Source organism: Chiloscyllium punctatum, chromosome 3, assembly GCF_047496795.1.
Source record: "Chiloscyllium punctatum isolate Juve2018m chromosome 3, sChiPun1.3, whole genome shotgun sequence".
Classification (NCBI taxonomy): domain Eukaryota; kingdom Metazoa; phylum Chordata; class Chondrichthyes; order Orectolobiformes; family Hemiscylliidae; genus Chiloscyllium; species Chiloscyllium punctatum.
In genome coordinates this window covers 86,485,615-86,505,167 of record NC_092741.1, presented here as the reverse complement: position 1 = coordinate 86,505,167, position 19,553 = coordinate 86,485,615, and the positions used below count along the sequence as shown (strand labels likewise).

The window sequence follows — 19,553 nt, the reverse complement described above, 5'->3', positions numbered from 1 at the left end:
ACCTCCAGTCTTCCAGTACCTCACCTGTGACTATCGATCATACAAATATCTCAGCAAGAGGCCCAGCAAATACTTCTCTAGCTTCCCACAGAGTTCTCGGGTACACCTGATCTGGTCCTGGTGATTTATTCACCTTCAACCGTTTCAAGACATCCAGCACTTCCTCCTCTGTAATCTGGACATTTCGCAAGATGTCACCATTTATTTCCCTACAGTCTTTATCTTCCATATCCTTTTCCACAATAAATACTGATGCAAAATATTCATTTAGTATCTCCCCCATTTTCTCTGGCTCCACACAAAGGCTGCTTTGCTGATCTTTAAGGGGCCCTATTCTCTCCCTAGTTACCCTTTTGTCCTGAATATATTTGTAAAACTCCTTTGGATTCTCCTTAATACTATTTGCCAAAGCCATCTCATGTTCTTTTTGCCCTCCTGATTTCCCTCCTACTTCCTTTATACTCTTCTAAGGATTCACTCGATCTATTCTGTCTATACCTGACATATGCTTCCTTCTTTTTCTTAACCAAATCCTCAATCTCTTTAGTCATCCAGCATTTCCTGTACCTACCAGCCTTCCCTTTCACCCTGACAGGAATATACTTTCTCTGGATTCTTGTTATCTCATTTCTGAAGGCTTCCCATTTTCCAGCTGTCCCTTTACGTGCGAACAGCTGCCTCTAATTAGCTTTCGAAAGTTCTTGACTAATACCGTCAAAATTGGCCTTTCTCCAATTTAGAACTTCAACTTTTAGATCTGGTCTATCCTTTTCCATCATGATTTTAAAACAAATAGAATTATGATCGCTGGCCCCCACTGACACCTCAGTCACCTGCCCTTCCTTATTTCCCAAGAGTAGGTCAAGTTTTGCACCTTCTCTAGTAGGTACATCCACATACTGATTCAGAAAATTGTCTTGTACACACTTAAGAAATTCCTCTCCATCTAAACCTTTAACACTATGGCAGTCTCAGTCGATGCTTGGAAAGTTAAAATCCCCTACCATAACTACCCTATTATTCTTTCGGATAGCTGAGATCTCCTCACAAGTTTGTTTCTCAATTTCCCTCTGACTATTAGAGGGTCGATAATACAATCCCAATAAGGAGATCATCCCTTACTTATTTCTTAGGTCCACCCAAATAACTTCCCTGGATGTATGTCCGGAATATCTTCCCTCAGCACAGCTGTAATGCTATCCCTTATCAAAAATGCCACTCCGCCTCCTCTCTTGCCTCCCTTTCTGTCCTTCCTGTCACATTTGTATCCTGGAACATTAAGCTGCCAGTCCTGCCCTTCCCTGAGCCATGTTTCTGTAATTGCTATGATATCCCAGTTCCATGTTCCTAACCATGCCCTGAATTCATCTGCCTTCCCTGTTAGGCCCCTTGCATTGAAATAAATGCAGTTTAATTTATTAGTCCTATCTTGTCCCTGCCTGCCCTAACTGTTTGATTCACTTCTGTTCTCAACTGTACCAGTCTCAGATTGATCTCTTTCCTCACTATCTCCCTGGGTCCCCCCCCCGCCGACCTTACTCGTTTAAATCCTCCTGAGCAGTTCTAGCAAATTTCCCTGCCAGTATATTAGTCCCCTTCCAATTTTGGTGCAATCCGTCCTTCTTGTACATGTCACTTCTACCCCAAAAGAGATTCCAATGTTCCAAAAATGTGAATCCTTCTCCCATACACCAGCTCCTCATTCATGCATTCATCTGCTCTATCCTCCTATTCCTGCCCTCACCAGCTCGTAGCACTGGGAGTAATCCAGATATTACTACTCTTGAGGACCTCCTTTTTAAATTTCTGCCTAACACTGTAATCTCCCTTTAGAATCTCAACCTTTTCCCTTCCTATGTCATTGGTTCCAATGTGGACAATGACCTCTTGCTGGCATCTCTCCCCGTGAGAACATTCTGCACCCTCTCTGAGGCATCCTTGATCCTGGCATTAGGGAAACAACACACCATTCTGCTCTTTCTCTGCTGGCCAAAGAAACGTCTGTCTGTACCCCTGACTATAGAATCCCCTAACACAATTGATCTCTTGGAAGACGACGTACCCCTTGTTGCATTAGAGCCAGTCTCAATACGAGAAACTTGGCTGTTCGTGCTACATTCCCACATTTTCCAAAACAGCATGCCTGTTTGAAATGGGTACATCCACAAGAGACTCCTGCTCTAGGTGCCTACCTCTCTTACCCTTCCTGGGGTTAACTCATCTGTGTGACAGTATCTGAGACTTCCCCCCTTATTATAACTGCCATCCATCACATACTGTTACTGTTGCAAATTCCTCATCGCTTCTATCTGTCCCTCCAACTGATCCACTCAATCTAATAAGATTCGCATCCAATAGCATTTATGGGAGATATAATCTGCAGTAACCCTTAAACTTGCTTTAAACACCCACATTTGACAAGAAGTACATATCACTGCAAAGGCCATTTTTGCTCCTTCACAATCTACAGACTCAGAAAATAACACCATCTTATTCCTCTACAAAACATTGCGCCAGGTTAAATTAATAGCTATGGCTTATATTTTAAGTTTAATCAAGAGACTTATCTCCAAAAACATAAAATCAAGAAAGAACCCACTGTACTCACTAATACAGCCTTTCTCTTGGACAGACTTAAAACAACAATTAACTTATCTGATTCTGCGTTGTGAACTTCGCTCAAACCGGTTCCTCCAAGATTAGTTGTGAAATTCACTGTTTGTTAATTTTCCCAGACGCACTCCGATGTCCAGCGACACATGAATTCAAAAACAGCAAAGACAGTAACTGTGCAGGTTCTCTCTCTCTCTCTCTCTCTCTCCTGCACTGTTGTTTCCTGAAATGTCAGAAGCTGAGGGGTGACCTGATAAAGGTTTATAAAATCATGAGGGGAATGGATAAGATGAATAGCCAAAGTCTTTTTGCTAAGGTGGAGAAGTCCAAAACTGGAGACCATAGGTTTAACGTGAGAGGGGAAAGATTTGAAAAGGACCTGAGGGGTAACATTTTCATGCAGAGGGTGGTGTTTGTATGGAATGAGCTTCCAGAGGAAGTGGTGGAGGTGGTTGCAATTGCAATATTTAAAAGGCTGTGAAAATGAATAGGAAGGGTTTAGAGGGATATGGGCCAAATTCTGGCAAATGAGACTAGGTCAGTTTGGGATGTCTGATCAGCACCAATGAGTTGGGCTGAAGGGTGTGTTTCCATGCTGTATGACCCTATGACTCTTTAAGTACAGGAGCAAGGATGCATTGTAAAGGGCACTGGAAAGACCACAACTGGAATACTGTGTGCAGTTTTGGCCTCCTTACCTGAGGAAGGATAGTCTGGCTATTGCAGGGCTAAAGATGGTTTAGCAGACTGATTCCTCAGTCGGAGGATGTGGTGTACAGGGTGAGACTGGATTAGTTAGAACTGTGTTCACTGGAATTCAGAAACATGAGCAGGGAGTCTCATTGAAACCAATAAAATTCTAACTTAATTAAACAGGGTAGATGCAGGATGGATGTTCACAAAGACTGAGGAGTCCAGAACCAGGATTACAGTCTTAGGATAAGGGATAGAACTTCTAGGGCAGAGATGAGGGTAATTTTCTTCCCCCAAAGAATGCCAAGCCTGTGGAAATTTCTCCCATAACAAACTTATCAGGCCAAAAATCGAAGACTTTAAAAATAAAATGCAGCTATAATTCTTAGGTCTAAAGGGATCAAAGAATATGTGGAGAATGTGGGAAAAGGGTACTGACTTGGATAATCAGCCATTATCATATTAAATGGTGGACCAGGCTTGAGGGGTTGAATAACCTTCTCGTGCTCCTGTATTCTTTGTTTCCATCCATTAAATCTTTTCATTTTACGAACTTTAATTATTCATTTAATAAAATATTTGTTTCAGGGTTCCTTCTTTTAAATACTGATGCCTAAGACAAAAAGAAACTACTACAACTTTACAAGGTAAAAGGGAGAACTTTTCTCCCCTATCCCTGGATCTGTGTTCTTGTATAGATAAACAGTAGTACTCCCAAATTAACAAGATTTAACAATTAGAATTGTTTCAAAGATTTGCAAATTTAATATTTCTTGGAGGACTCAGGTTTTCAGGCATTGGGGAAACACTGATTTATTTTAAGTTTTGTGAAAAATATCTGGAGTGATTTGTTTAAAAGAAGTTGTGACAGATCTCTCTGGACACTGGAGACTTTTATACAAGCTTTCTAAAAATCATCTGATTAGTGATAACTGTTTGCTTTGCTGGAGACCCCTGCTAGATCTGTTTGATCAGTGATTGGATGTATGGTGCTTGGAATCTGCAATGAAAAACATGTGAGGAAGGATTGCCCAGGCAATTGCTCCTATTTACTGAAAAGAGGTATCTTGCTGAGTTCAGAATGACATCTAATTGTTATTCTGAAAAAAAAATTCTCAATACTGTATTTCTTCAGCAAGCTGTGTCTGCCAAGGCTCCAATGTGTTATTACTGATCTGATCATATATCCCAAATGTTAGAACAAAAGAATTAGGAACTTCCTGTGCTTCTTTCTTTTTGCCTTGAATAACTGTTAGCCAGGCTGCAGAGAAACAAGGGTACCAGTTAGTGACATACTGCTGAAAATGAAATGTTAGCCAGGAGGTTGCAGAGAGACAGATGTACCAGCTCGGTCTTGAAATGCTCAAGTGTAAAACTGCAGACAGCCAGGGAAAAACAGCTTGTGAACTGAGAATGATTTGAGGCCAGATACTGGCCGGAACCAACCAGAACCAGTTTGTACCAACTAAACTCTGCAAAAAAAAAAGAAAGAAAGATGATGTAATGCAGAAGCCTTATTGGTATGAGGAGCAAGGTGGTAATGCTACCTAAGTCTCTGTTCCAGAGCCAATAAGGTAAAGACATTGGGAAGTGGATGACACTGAGCCAATAAGAAGAAGACACCACAACTCGAGAGATAAAAGGATAAAAAGAAGACCCTTGAGACATGCAGCCAGTGAAAACTCCAGAGATCAACCATTGCAGAAACAGAGCCTTTGTATACAGCATGGTAACGACATTCAGAGGCAGAGTGGCAATGCAATGCCTGGCCAGCGTGAGTCCTTGTCAGCAGCGGCAAAACAGTTATCCAGGTTGGGTAACTTTCATATTCTGTGACTCTTGGAGAGTGTCAGAGGACTTAATATGTGAACAAATCGGCTCTAGTTTAGTATGTAGGAAAGCATATAAGCTTTATTTTGCAATAGAATGTATAAGCTACATTGTATTGTTTAATACATTAATAAAGTGACTTGTGAAGTTACAAGAATTGACTCTTCTCTCTACATGCCAGCAGCCGCAGCTGGCGGTTGTCGGGCACCAACAATAACCAATTGGACAAAGTGTTTTATTCAGAATGCTAATCTCTGCAGTGAAATGTGTATTTTTTTGTTTCTTTCCTGGTGTGTGCACTCTGCAATCTTTCAGAGGGATAAAAATGTATACTTCTTTTGACCAAATGTGTATATTAGTCACATATTCCATCTTCATTAAACACATTTTGGTTTGATAATAAATCAATAACCATGTTTATTAAGAAACCTGATTGAGAGATCTTTTTACTTAAAATCGAATATCGATAAGGTATTCAGTTAGCCATCTGGGTAATTGGGAAATCTACTTTCATTTTATGTTGTGACCCACGGATTACTGGCTGTGCATTCCTACAGCCTTGGTGGTAACACATTCACAAGAACATGAGGCAAAGGAAAAATTGAATTAAAACACAGTTATGTAAGAAATTTGGGATGAAAGTTTTGTTTCAACATTCCCAATAGACTCTTTAAGCACATATCAATGAACTGCTCACAAACCAGCAGATGTTGGAGTAATTTAATTTCACTCTTCTGGATGGGAAATAATAATATTGTTATTCAGCTTTCCTACTTTTACAAGATAAACTTCTTGTGTTCTTGTTTAAGAAACTAGTAAACAGAGTAATCAATGGAAAATGAGATGACATTCATCTTTCGCCTATTTAGGGTCTCGGTGGTAACCTTTATTTCTGAATGGACAACATTGGCACAGTTGTTACTACTCACTCAGAAATGGTAAATCTTGCTATATCCATCTCAATGTTTTGACTACTTATTTCAGGATTTTGAGATTGCAAGAAATAAGTATTATAAATCTCATGCTGATATCACAACGTCAGTGTAAATGTTTATTGTAAGGTGTATGCTATCAATTTAAATGATGGTCTGTAGCAACAGAAAATATTACAGTAACCAATCAATGAAAGTAACTGATCCTTTGCATCAATATATCAAATTAAAATGGTGGAAAATTATACTATTATTTAATATGATTCAAATGATTAACCTGAGGACTAAATAAGACAAAGTGATTTGCGATCTTCTCTGTTTAATTTTCCAGTTCAATTACTTCTTTAAGTAGCATGAAAAATGAGCATCCTCTTTTTGACAGCTTCACTGCCCTCTATATCTCTTGCCTTAGGCAATAACACAGTTTTTAGGACTTCAAATATTCTACTCACCCTGATTACATATCGTTGTCTGAACTGGATGGTCCCAAAAAGGCCAAAAATGACTGTGACAATGTGTAAAAAATTGGCCAGGATTGGTGCCCATTGGTAGCCAAGGAAATCAAAGATCTGTCTCTCCAACACACATATCTGTTTCAAAGAAAAGTTAAAAAGAATCATGAACATGATAACACTGCAGACGAATTTCAATTACAGATTCCATGCTTTTTAGAAGCTGCAGGATATATATTCGTTTTAATCACTCATTTTTAAATAGATGTCTCAAATGTAAACTACATTATTTAGAGTTGTAACAGTTGTAACAAAAACAAATATTTTGCTCACAAATCTGTAAATCCTTTTTTTAAGATTATAATTAGCTAATAGATAATGCTTTTCAAAGTTAAATTTTATTAAAAGGTTCATACATGTAATAGTCAACTCAAATCAGTAATATTAATAACCTGGACAAAGATTGTATTGTAGCTAAATTTGCTGATGTTACAGAGATAGGTGGACAAGCAAATTATGAGGACAACACAAAGAAACTGCAAAAAGATAGGTTAAGTGAATGGAAAAAAAACACTGGCAGATGAAATATGATGTAGGAAAATATACGTTTATCCACTTTGAAAGAAAAAATGGGAAGCAAAATATTAAATAAATGGAGAGAGATCAGAGAAAATTGGAGTACAAAGGGATCTTGGTGTCCCCAAATTGCAAAAGGTTAGCATGCAGTCACTTCAAAACAAAATAAATTACCTTGTATTGCATAAGAGGTGGACTATAAAAGTAAGGAAGTATTGCTATAACTGTGCAGTACATTGGTGAGTACATACCAGCAGTGCTGAATACAATTTTGGACTCATTAACAAGGGGTGATACTTTCAAAAAATGTATTGTTTCATTTGATATGGTAGTGAGGCTTGCATCTCTAAGTGCCCTTGAACTCTATGACTCACTAGTCCAGTTCACAGGTCAGTTAAGAGTCAATCCCATTTCTTTGGATCTGAAGTCATATCGATGCTAGACCAGATAAGGATTGCAGGTTTCCTTCCAAAAGGATACTCATGAAACATATGGGTTTTGATGGTAGCTTTATGTTGACTCTTACAGACAGTAGCGCTTCAATTCAATACTTAGTGAACTGTATTTAAATTCCACCATGGTAGAATGCTGCCATGGTCAGATGTGAACTTATGCTCCCAGAACATTAGCCAAGGTCTTGGGGTTACAGAAATGACATTATCAAAATGCCACCATCTCCCCCTGGATTACACTGGAGGTATTTCAGAAAGCTTCATTGGGTTGATTGCTGGATGTCTTATGAAGAAAGGTTAAGCAGTTTGGGGCTGCTCACTTTGGACCAGAAAAATGAGAGATCATTTTATTGAAACAAAGAACATTCTGAGCAGATTTACTCGGGTAGATGCTGAGAAGTTGCCTTCCCTCATGGGGATAGTCAAGTATTAAGGGCATTTATCTTTATAATTCTCTACCCAAAACTGCAATAAAGGCTGAATTATTGAATATTGAAACATTGAAAATTGACCAAGACAGGTATCTGATACATAAGGGTGTCAAAGGTGATGGGATCTACACAGCAAAATGGAGTTGAGACCACAATTGGATCAGCTATAATCTTATTCATTGCTGAAGCGATGTAAAGAGGTTTAATAGTTCAGTCATACTCCTTTTTTTATGCTCTTATGTCAGAAATTGTTATGCATCTTTATTTTCTCATTAAGCATAATTAAGGTAACCAAAGAATTACTAGCTAAAATTTAAATGGAAACATGATCTTTGAAGTACAAACGAAGGAAATAATTAGGTGAAATTGCACCAATGAAGATAACAATTGTCAGTTTTGAAGAAGTCACCTTTTTTTAAACAGGGAAGGCAGTAAGCCTTAACATGGCAGTGGCAACCTGGAATAAAATGCATTTCATATGCTACACATTGTTACATACATATTTCTCTATAGTTTTGCCTGTCATGAGAGTTAGAGAGCTGAATTTTACTAGAAATCAGTAAAATACCAATTTTGGTGAGTTTCATAAAGTGTTTCTTTCCATGAGCCCAAGTGAGTTTTCTCACATTACTTTCTGAAACTTGCAATTAGCTAAGCATCACACTGCTACACCACCCTTTCCATTCTGTCCTCCTTCTCATTACAATCACGACCTTCCAGGATTACTCATGCCTGCGATGTATCAAAATGCAGTTATGCCCCAGGTCTGAAGTTGCTTCGCACATTTCTTTCATCTCATGAATTATCCTAAATGTGGGAAACAGAAGAAAACTGGCATCTCACTTTGTCGACAGGGACCTAGAGGTCCTGGTGGACAGGGTGGTACAGAGAAGATCCATCCACTTTTCTCTGGACCAGCAGGGAAGACAAAGGCACCAGACCCTGCCAGTCCAGTCCAAGGTTGCTACCAGGGTAAGTACAGTACTGACAGTCCAGAAAAATATGCAGTAATGCAAGAAGATCAATGACCTTCTTTGCTTTGCAGGCACATGTGCCTGCCATTTCTCTGTGCTACCTCACACTTACTCTAATTCTGTTACTGCATTATCCTCCCACCAAGGCTCATGGTCCATCACTCTCACTCTTGCATGTAACATCTTCCCTCCCTCACTCACTCTCACCAGTCCCCTAACATTAAGCCTGCAAGGCTTATGTACCTCCTACTCACTTCGGGACCCCTCAACACCTTTCCCCAACCTGCATTTACATCTATGCCAACCATGTTTGTTTCAGTCAATCCCTCTCTTTCTTTCATTCCAGGAGAGAACAGCCCACAATAGAGCAAAAACAGCCAAGATAGATGGGAGGGTACCTGACTCATTCACCCGTTCAATATCTACAAGGATCCTTGCCCCAGCTGGTGAAAACCATCACTATTCACGTGGTGATAAGGAAACCTCCACGTCCCTATTACAAAGAAATCAATCACTGGCCGTTGTTTTGCTGCTCTCCCATTCTCTGCACTGTGAATGTACTCTTCACATGTCCAAACATCCACAATTTTTGGGACTCAGTCTCTCTTTTATCCTCTGCAGGCATCAGTGGAATCTGCACAGTCTCCAACATCAAGGGTGTATCCTTCCCGCATAACTCTGAGGAAGAATTCATGGATCCCTCAGAGGATGCACCAGCCACTTTGCCCCCACCAGCTATGATACTGACACATTGTGTGATACAAAAGAACCTCGATTATCCAGCATTCGATTATCTGAATGTCAGATTATCTGGCAAGATCGCAAGGTCCCAACACTCAGCTAAACTATGTTATCCGGCATTTGTTTATCTGGAATTCAATTAACCAAACAAAATACTGCCCGCCAACGTCTTTTGGATAATCGACGTTCCTCTGTATTAGCTAGATTTGATTCAGGAGAAAATGCTCATGAACACACAACTGTCATACCTCTGCAGCTGGGAGAAAGTGAGGACTGCAGATGCTGGAGATCAGAGTCAAAAAGTGAGGTGCTGAAAAAGCACAGCCAGTCAGGCAGCATCCGCGCAGCAGGGTAGTCGATGTTTCAGGCATAAGCTCTTCGTCAGGAAAGTGGAGGGGTGGTGTGGGGTGGGGGGGTGTAACCCTAGGGAGTGGAGAGATAAATGGGAGGAGGGATGGGGCTGGTAGGAAGGTAGCAATAGCTGGATGCAGGTGTGGGGTGATTGTGATAGGTTGGAGTGGAGGGTGGAGCGGATAGGTGGGAAGGGAGATGGACAGGTGGGACAGTTTAAGAGGGTGATGCTGAGTTAGAGGGTTGGACCTGGGATAAGGTGTGAGGAGGGAGATGAGGAAATTAGTGAAATTGACATTGATTTTGTGTATTTTGAGGGTCAAGAAATGTTCCATGTTGCTGGCACTCTGCAGACTGCTGGAGACCATATGAGTGCTTAGTTTCAGTCAGCGAAAATGTCAGTAATCAGCAACTTTGAAGAATCACAGATAGATAGAGAGGCACCAGGTACGTTTGTCAGAGGCAACAGGCAAATTGACTCCAAGTTCAGAGGACTCAATGAGTGTTCTTGTACCATGCCCTCTCCGACATGCAAGTGATGGGTTGCCTCCATGGACAGGTTGGCTTCCCCCCATTAGCGGCTGGGGCACATGTTAATCAAGATGCATGCCCTGAGATGCTGTCCAAGATGAAGGGCTAGAGCAGCAGGCAAATTGGAGTCATCAGTTAATCACTTGGAAGTTCATTTGAAGAACATTTGCTGTCTAGTTTCTATTCAGGGTGGGAGAATGGGAACTGCATGTAAATGAGGTGAGATTATGCAATAAAGGCATGCAATGCATGTAAATTCATGCAAATAGGTCTCTTGCTGTTTACTAGTGAGACTCTTGTTAAACATTTTGTTGGAGAATCAGGTATTTTGCTCATTACTGACGTCAATAAGCTCATTACCGATGATCTCACTCGGTTTTCCCAATTTTCTCACTAACATCCATTATCATTTAGGGGCTGATTTTTTTTGTCCAGGAAATCCAACCTTTCCTGTACAACTGTCATTGCATTAGCTTTCAACTGGGTTATTGGAGCTAAAAAAGGAAATGACAGCAGTGTTGACTTGAACAAGACTCATTTGAAGTGGATCCTATTTGTCGTATAAAGATATAAAGGGTATGAAAAGGTATGACCTTCAAGTCTTTCCATAAACATTTATCTTTCCATATCTTCTCTTTAAAACTCTCCTTAAAACTCACCTAATTGATTCAAGCTTTTAATCAGGACATCTGATATTTCTTACTTTAATACCATTCTTAAAACTCAGCTATTGGACTCAAGCTCTTATCACTCCATCTTATATCTCCGACTTTGGAAAGGTGTATATATTTATCGGAATGTTTTTTCAAAGAAACAGAACTTTTGTTTACATTGCTGTGTAAATGCAAGTTGCTTCATAATTAGAATCTGAAATGTATTTAGCTGAAAGCATTGTGAATATCTGAATAATTATGAGCTGTGGGAAAACATAAATCTATTATTAGGAACATACTAATAGGCTACTTAAAAAGACTATGACTATGAATGAGCAGAGTCACCACAGGTTGACAAAAGCAATACAATGTTTAATAGATCTATTAGGGCATTTTGGAGTTGCACAAACAGGGTAGGTAGGGAGGAGCCAACCAATGTGGTACATTTGAACCTTCAAGAAGCATTCACTAATGTGATATACAAGAGGTTATTACACAACATTCTGGCTCATGGAATTCAGGATAATGGACATCAAATGAAGTCGGGAATAAATGAGTCATTTTTGTGTTGATAGGTTATAACTATGGGCTACCACAATGATTACTGCCTTGGCTCCAACTATTAACAATCCACATCAATATTTTAGATTAGGCAACCAAAGTCATTGTATCCACGTTTGCTGATGATACAAAATTAGAAGCAAAAGTGAGCTGTTGGTAACACACAAAGAAACTGCAAAGAAGTTTCGACAAATGATTAGGCACGAAGATGGCAAGTGCAATCCCATAAGGAAGAGTGTAAAGTTATCCACTTTGGTAGGAAAATTCAAAAGCAGATTGTTTTTAACAATTAAAGAAAATCACATAAATGTTGGCATTCTGGAAACTGGTGTCCATGCACACACTGTGCAAAAAGTTCAGATACATACACAGCAAACAACTAAAAAAGGAAACAGCATGTTGTACTCAAATCCCTTTTGTCATAAAAGGTAAAGAGTAACACGTCTTACTACAATTATATAGATCCTTGGTCAGTCTAGAGTATGCTGTACAGTTTTGTTCTCCTTACACAAGTAAGAATATATTTGCCACACAGAGAGATTTCACAAGACTGATTACTGGGAGAAGTGCTTTGTACTATAAAATACATTGAATAGATTAGACTTTTATTTCCTAGAATTTAGAAGAATGAGGAGTGGTCTCATTGAAACATATAATTCAAGAGATTTAAGATGATAGAGCATGGGAGAATGTTGCCCCTATCTGAAAACTCTAGAATTACAAAGGACAGTCTCAGAATAAAAGATCAATAATTTAGAATTGAAACATGAGATTCTTTTTCACTAAAGAGGTTGGAAATATTTGGAATCCTCAACTGCAAGAGCTTCAATGCTCAATAATTGAATATATTCATTCAGGGATTCATAGATTTTGGAACTATTGGGTTCATGGAATATCAGGCATGATGCAAGTTGGTGGAGTTGGAGGTAGAAGTAAAGATGTAATTTATTGAAAAGCACTCTAAGCTTTAAATGGTTTAATATTTAACTCAACCTCCTGTTTCTTCTGGTCTTACGTTGCGCTTGTGTCTAGGCAGGAAACTGGGCATAAAACAAAAGGGTGAGAATTTTCAAAACTTTGTCACTAATATGCAAGAAAGTAGATAGGGCTTGAACACCTAAGTGTACAATGTTTTTCAATGATAAGTCTTATTTATCAAACAAATTTCCTGCAAAGAAAATTTATTGAGTTTTTACCACTTAGTTTTATTTTAATTTACAGTCATATAAAAAGATAATTGAAGAAGAATCAAGACAAATTAAACAAGTTATTTTCATTTTGTATTGTTGTTTCATGTTTTGTATTTACTTTAAGGGAAGTGTTAACTTCAGAATTTTTAAACTTGAGTTGTCTCAAATGAATAAACTAAATTGGAATTTGTAACTGAAATATAAATTAGCACCGTTCAATTGCAGCTAACCACATAATTCATGCCATATGAGTAGCTTTTAAAATTATACCAGCTAATGGCTGCTAATTTTTCATATAAGTAGCAACATGTACATTCATCTCAGCCACAGAATATCACAGCAAGAGCTCTCCAGGTTAGTGTTCTGTAAGACCATAACATTTAGGAGCAGAACTAGGCTATTCAGTCCATCCAGTCTATTCCAACATATCATGGTTGATCTGATAATCCTCAACTCCACGTTTCTGGCTTGTTGCCATATCTCTCCTTTGCCTTACTTACTAAAAATCTGTATACCCCAGGCTTGTGTATACTTAATGACCCAGCTTCTGCAACTCTCTGCAGTAAAGAATTTCAAAGATGTGATATCCTCCAACAGAAGGAATTCCTCCTCACCTGAAATGTAAAGTTATGCCCTCCAATCCTAGAACTCACCCACAAGGGGAAACAAACTTTCTGCATCTACCCTGGCTAATTCCCTTAAGAACCTCATAAGGGTGCCTCTCATTCTGCAAAATTCCAGTGAGTACAGGTCCACCTGACTCAACCTCTTCTCATAAGACAGTCCCCCCATTCTAGGGTCCTTCCAAGGTCAAAGCTAGTCGAATAACTTTGTTCCAAGGATTATCCAGTTTTTGGCAGTTAATTTGATGGTTCCTTATTAAGGAGAAGGCTGCTCCATTCGAGTACATCCACCACTGTGAACAATAAATTAAAGAAACATTCCTTTATTATGTAGTTCTAATCTTGAGTAAGACATAATGAAAAAAGTTACATTCTACATAAGAATAATATCAAATGCTACATAATGCCAGTCTTAGTTTTACAAGCTGCTCAGGAAGCGGCTTCTCTCGAGAGCAACTGCTTTGTCTGCCCATCAATTTGTAATCTAAGCAAGAATTTTTGTGATTTGTTCAATGAAAGCCTTAATAATTTATAAGTGAAAGTGATTGCTATACATTTTGCACCTAAAGTTAATAACACGATAAATCCTCAACAAAATTAAATTACAACACAAAACATAATGTAGTTAATTTCCAAAGGATTAGAAAATAAATGTTGTTCTCACTAAGTACCTGCCTAATGTTACACCTTCTATAATTAATGGTTGCATCTCCTATGTCTTAATCTACTTATACCAAACAGAAGGCAAAATTAATAACTGATGGTTCCCAATCTGTTTTCTAAATAAATGCTGTCTACTAAAGAGGGAAGGTTCCTGGCACAGTACTGAGAGTCACCTATCAACACAATTCACCCATGGACCCATATGTATTCTAAGAAGGATATTGTGAATAACATAACAAAGCCTGTATTATGAAGATTTTGTTATTGTTGCCTGACACCTGTACACATTAATGACCATGGAGGTTAACTTGGAATAGAAACCTTTCTTGACATTTCACAACATTTTAATATTATGTGCATATTGGGTAAATCATCACCTTTACCACAAAAGCAGCAAATCTTAATCAAGAGGGAATTTCTTTCATCTACTGTGCTCTTGCTGATTTCACAGAATCATGTTCTTAACATTTAGGCAGTCACTTGAGCAGTTTATGTTGTCTTGCAATGCTTATCTCAAGCATAGTTAAGGAGACCTGTTGTAATTTGTCAGAGGGGTGCACTTGATGCTGTCAGTTGAATATCTATAATGATTTTTCCTGCCCCTTTAATTTGTATTTTTGGACATGAAAAATAAATTCTGTAATTTTAACATGTCATGGTGCTGTCATAGGCACACTGAACTGAAGCAATGAGCTAGCATTTCTTGTGCAGTGTTACTAATATACAAATGGCAGGCAATATGCTGCTTGCATCTCAGCTACCAGGGAAAGAGTTAAAATCACACAACACCAGGTTATAATCCAACAGGTTTATTTGACAACCACCTGATGAAGTAGCAGTGCTCCAAAACCTAGTGTTTCCAAACAAATCTGTTGGACTATAGCCTGGTGTTTTTTTAACTTTTATGATTTTTAACTTTACTTTTAACCCAGTCCAACACCGGCATCTCCAAATCATGACTATCATGGAAAAAAGTAGTGACAAGGTAAGTTGTTGAGGATAGGATTATGTGCGATGCTATATTATACTGATTTCCTCACGACTTGACAGAGTTAGAACAGCAACTTTATGGACTTGAACAATTCAGACAATGATCTAACAGAGGTTTGACATAACTTCACTACAAACTCTTCAGTGTTGATGCAGGACAACGGCAACAGATACATGAGAACACCATCATGTGCAAGCTTCTCATCGTGTCACACAACACCTCGAGTTGGAACAATGCTGCTTTATCTTCACTGTTGCCGGGTCATAATCCTAAAACTTCTTTCCATGGCTTGCTGCTGAAACTCCATTATAGTTTCCAACTCCTATTTATGCAAATTCTGAATGTTGAATATTGGCATAATCCAATTTGGACTTTTCTTTCGATAGCTTTTAAAATAGCTCCTTACTGCTGTTGTTGATTTACCACTTCCCCAAGAACATTGTCTCTTTGTTCTCCATACCATCACCTTGGACAGCTGCAGATTGAAATGGCATGTTTTCAAACTTCCTTGCTGCAGATTGAAATCTGCTGTTTCTGCTTCAGCAAACCACCTGAATATGACCTATCTTACAGCATACATGGCATTTGGCATTTCTAACTGGAGCTTTCCTGCACAACGCTGACATGGAGCAATGGCAGGATCAGTACCCTTTTCTTCCAGTGCTTGAATAATTAGATTTACTTAATTGGTACAACAGTCAGATCCAATTATTATAGACCCACCAGCCAGAAAGTGGATGAGTGATTGCTTCCTCTCTTCTTCATTCTCTGCTGCTGGCTTGATGGCAACATCCTAATCACAGAATCCTATTGGTCTACAACACAGAAAAAGGGTCTTTAGCCCATCGCATCTACACTGTTCCAACTAATTATTCTAATCCCATTTTCCAGCACTTGGCTCCTGGTCTTGTATTGCAAGTGCACTTCTAAATTCTTCTTAAATGTTATGAGAGTTTCTGCCTCTTGCACCCTTACAGGCAGTGAGTTCCAGATTCATACCACCCTCTGGTCAATGAAGGTTTTCCTCATAACTTGTCTAAACCTTCTGCCCTTATCTTAAATTTGTGGCCCTTGGTCAATGTTTCCTAACCGTAATCCTATTACAAGCCATTACCTCCCCTCTAATAGGTCCTGAAGGAGGCCCATTTCTGAAGAATAGTCATCTTGGATTTGAAACGTGAACTGATTTTCTCTGCACAATTTCGTCAACATTCTCTGTGTTGGTTTCAGATTTTCAGCAGCTACAGTATTTTGCTTTCATAAAAACTGAGAGTATTCACTTAAAATTGTGAAAAGGGCATGCAGGAGATAAATTGCAATGATTCATTTATTGCAATACAGGATGACTGGAGATTTTATACAAGTGATGGCCGATGGAATAAAAGATGCTGATGACTAGAGTGTGATCATCAGCAGAATAATAATGGGACTTGGATCACAAGTGGTAGAAGTAATTCATATAACAAAGGAAGACAATACAAAATCCAACCTTGCTCATCTTCTGAGATTGTGGGGAAAAAAAGTCAAAGGATAAGCTATCAAATTGCTATCAGCAATCTAGTTTAAGAAGATAGATTTGTTTTTCTTCATTCCCCTTTATAAGTAAAGTGCACAATACCACAAACAACAAAATGCAAATAAGGTATAATGTTGATTTATGAGAAATAACTTCTGGGACTTTTAAGCTCAAATTTTCAATTGTCAAGTTCATGACAATGCCAGGTGTAACAAATCGCCATTAAAATAAAGAACATGACCAAGTACAATCCATTGTTGTTAGACTGTGTGTACAGGGTTTGTGCACAATGATCACAATAATTTACTTTGCTTGTCTCAGTAGAAATTGAAGAAAAATTCAACAATTCCTTGTATGCAATTTATTATCCTATTTCATTACAAATAGATCTTTATCAATGTTTTAGCAATATGTAGAGCAGTCATGCTTAGATTTTTACAGAACAGGTGGAAAATTATGGAGTTACTTTGCAATTTACGCCTCAAATGAATAATGTGTATCTGTTAAGTTATTATCAAATAAATAATACCCTAAGCCTTGTACCTAAAAGTGCAATACATGAATATCCAGTTTGTTGCCAAAAAGAATTATACGCTCCAGTTCTGAAGCTGATTGAAATAGCAGTACAGAATATTTTTCAATTAAACTGGAGCTTAACGCACTGTAACAAGACATAAAACAACAAAATCTACAAAATGCATTCTTTTTGCAAATACGTTTCAATAGAACATGCCAATTTTGGAACTGTAAAATTTAAAATACCATTGAGTTATTTGTTACACATTTATTGATAAGTAAACTCAAACATTGTTACAGAATGGACTGAAATTTTATCAAGGTCAAGAGTTACATTTTGTAAAATGGTGGATCAGATAATTTACATGAGGTAACAAAATTGCCAGATTCAGACCCCAAAAATAGTCTGTGAAACAGATAGAAATATTGTTCTAAGCTCATGGGCAGAATTTAAAGGTGCCTGCCAGAGTAGATTTGAGAATGGGGCAGAGGTGGGCATTGCCATTAGTGGAGAGGTCCTGGCCTCTGATTGGCCAACAGGTCTCCAGGCCAGGATTTCTGTGTTATCAGGTTCTTGATCACACAAGACTTCTCTTGCAATCTAATTTCCATAACAATGGAGACAATTTCCAGCCTGTTTATTAAAAAAAAGTAATGGCTTGAAAATCATTGCATAGCATTTACCTTGCTTTTTCCACTCATATCCTGTTTGTTATGGCTTTACAGATGATAATCAAAATTAGGTGGTTTCTATAATTAGGAGGTGATCTGTAACACAATGAACTCAACAGTCAAATACACTTCTGAAATACAGCTGGGTTCCAAAGTCAGACTAATCCTGTAATTCATAAAACATCTTCTTTAACCCTGTTGGCTCCACACTTTTGCAAGTGACACTATGCATACAGTGGGAGGACACAGCGTAATGTGAAACAAGCATTAATTTAGGAATTTGGTGCAGAGGGCAAAGCAGGTGCTCCTTTTTATATCATGTTTCAGCCTCCAGTAGCTGAGAATTTTTAAAGGCATTCATTAAATTAGCATTATGGAGTTTAAGCTTTTATCCCTCTAAATAGAGAGTCATTTAAACGGATATAGACATTTCATTTAATTTGTAACTTAAATAAATAGATTACTTAGTACAACTAAAGACAACAAGTTATATTTCTAAACTTGAAATGCAATTAGCTAAACAAAACACAAAAAAAAAGATAGCTGGGTAGGTGAGAGTAGCTGTATGTGAAGGTTAATGAACACTCATGAGATCCACAGAATCTACAACCTAAGAAATATCTGCAGTTTAAGAAACTTGGGTCTGAAATGATGAAATAGAATCAGAGCTTTTGGCACTACAATATATCAAAGAGGGGGAAATTTACCTGAATACTTTGTTCTCGGAGGCAATCATAAATACCATTGTCAAGGCAGGAGCATCTGGTAAACGTTATTCAGGTATAGGGATCCAGGGTATAGCAAGGAAGGAGCATCAGACACTGTGGTTGTCCAAAAGGTTCAAAGTTATTGTATCATGTGTGGATGAAAGCAAGGACTCCAGGGTGGATGTGCAAACTGACCATGGCACACTGGTACAGGGGAATTGAAAAAGAATGTTATTTTAGTACAAATTAGTATAGCCAGAGGGTAGTTACTGTTCTCTGCAGTTCAGTATGGAGTTGTAAAGGCTGTGTTGCCTGCCCAAAGTCAATCTTAAGAAATTCTACTCTGAGCTGGAGATGAATATGGAAGGGTAGTGAAGGTTTTTTCCCCCCATGGTGCACATAGGTACCAATAACATTGGTAGGATCTGCTAAACAAGCACAAATAGGTTGGGGCTAAATTTAAAAGCCAAACCAACAGGTAATTTCTACATTACTACCTCAGTCGTGAGAGAATTGGCATTAAGTAAATAAGATCTGAGAGGTGAATGAAACAAAAAAACTGCAGATGATGGAGATCGGAAACAAAAACAGAAAGGTGCGAGAGAAACTCAAAGCTCTGGCAGCATCTGTCAAAAGAAAGACAGAGTTAACAATTCAGGTCCAATGACCCTTCATCCGAACTGAAACATTAACTCAAAGAGTTGAATATGTCATTTAAAAGATTGGTATGGGAGAAATGGATTTTTGACTTGTGAGGCATGAGTAACTGTATTGTGGAATGCAGGAACTGTACCATTTCAAAGGTCTTACACTGAGGGCCAGGAGGATTCTTGTGAAAGAAGAGTTAAAAACACAGAATAAATTTGAGGCAACAGAAGACAATAT

At 38.4% G+C, this 19,553-nt stretch overlaps 1 protein-coding gene across 5 annotated transcripts in view; it reads right to left on the bottom strand.

Moving 5' to 3' along the window:
* nkain2 (sodium/potassium transporting ATPase interacting 2) overlaps positions 1-19,553 on the bottom strand; it is a 512,436-nt gene that overhangs the window by 311,952 nt on the left and 180,931 nt on the right. For all 5 annotated transcript variants that reach the window (XR_011954528.1, XR_011954527.1, XM_072555972.1 and 2 more), the window contains exon 2: positions 6,521-6,658. Coding sequence is in view for 3 of the 5 variants with exons in the window: in XM_072555972.1 (XP_072412073.1) it covers positions 6,521-6,658 (138 nt within the window). In the remaining 2 variants the exon portion in view is untranslated. The remainder of the gene's footprint in view (positions 1-6,520; positions 6,659-19,553) is intronic.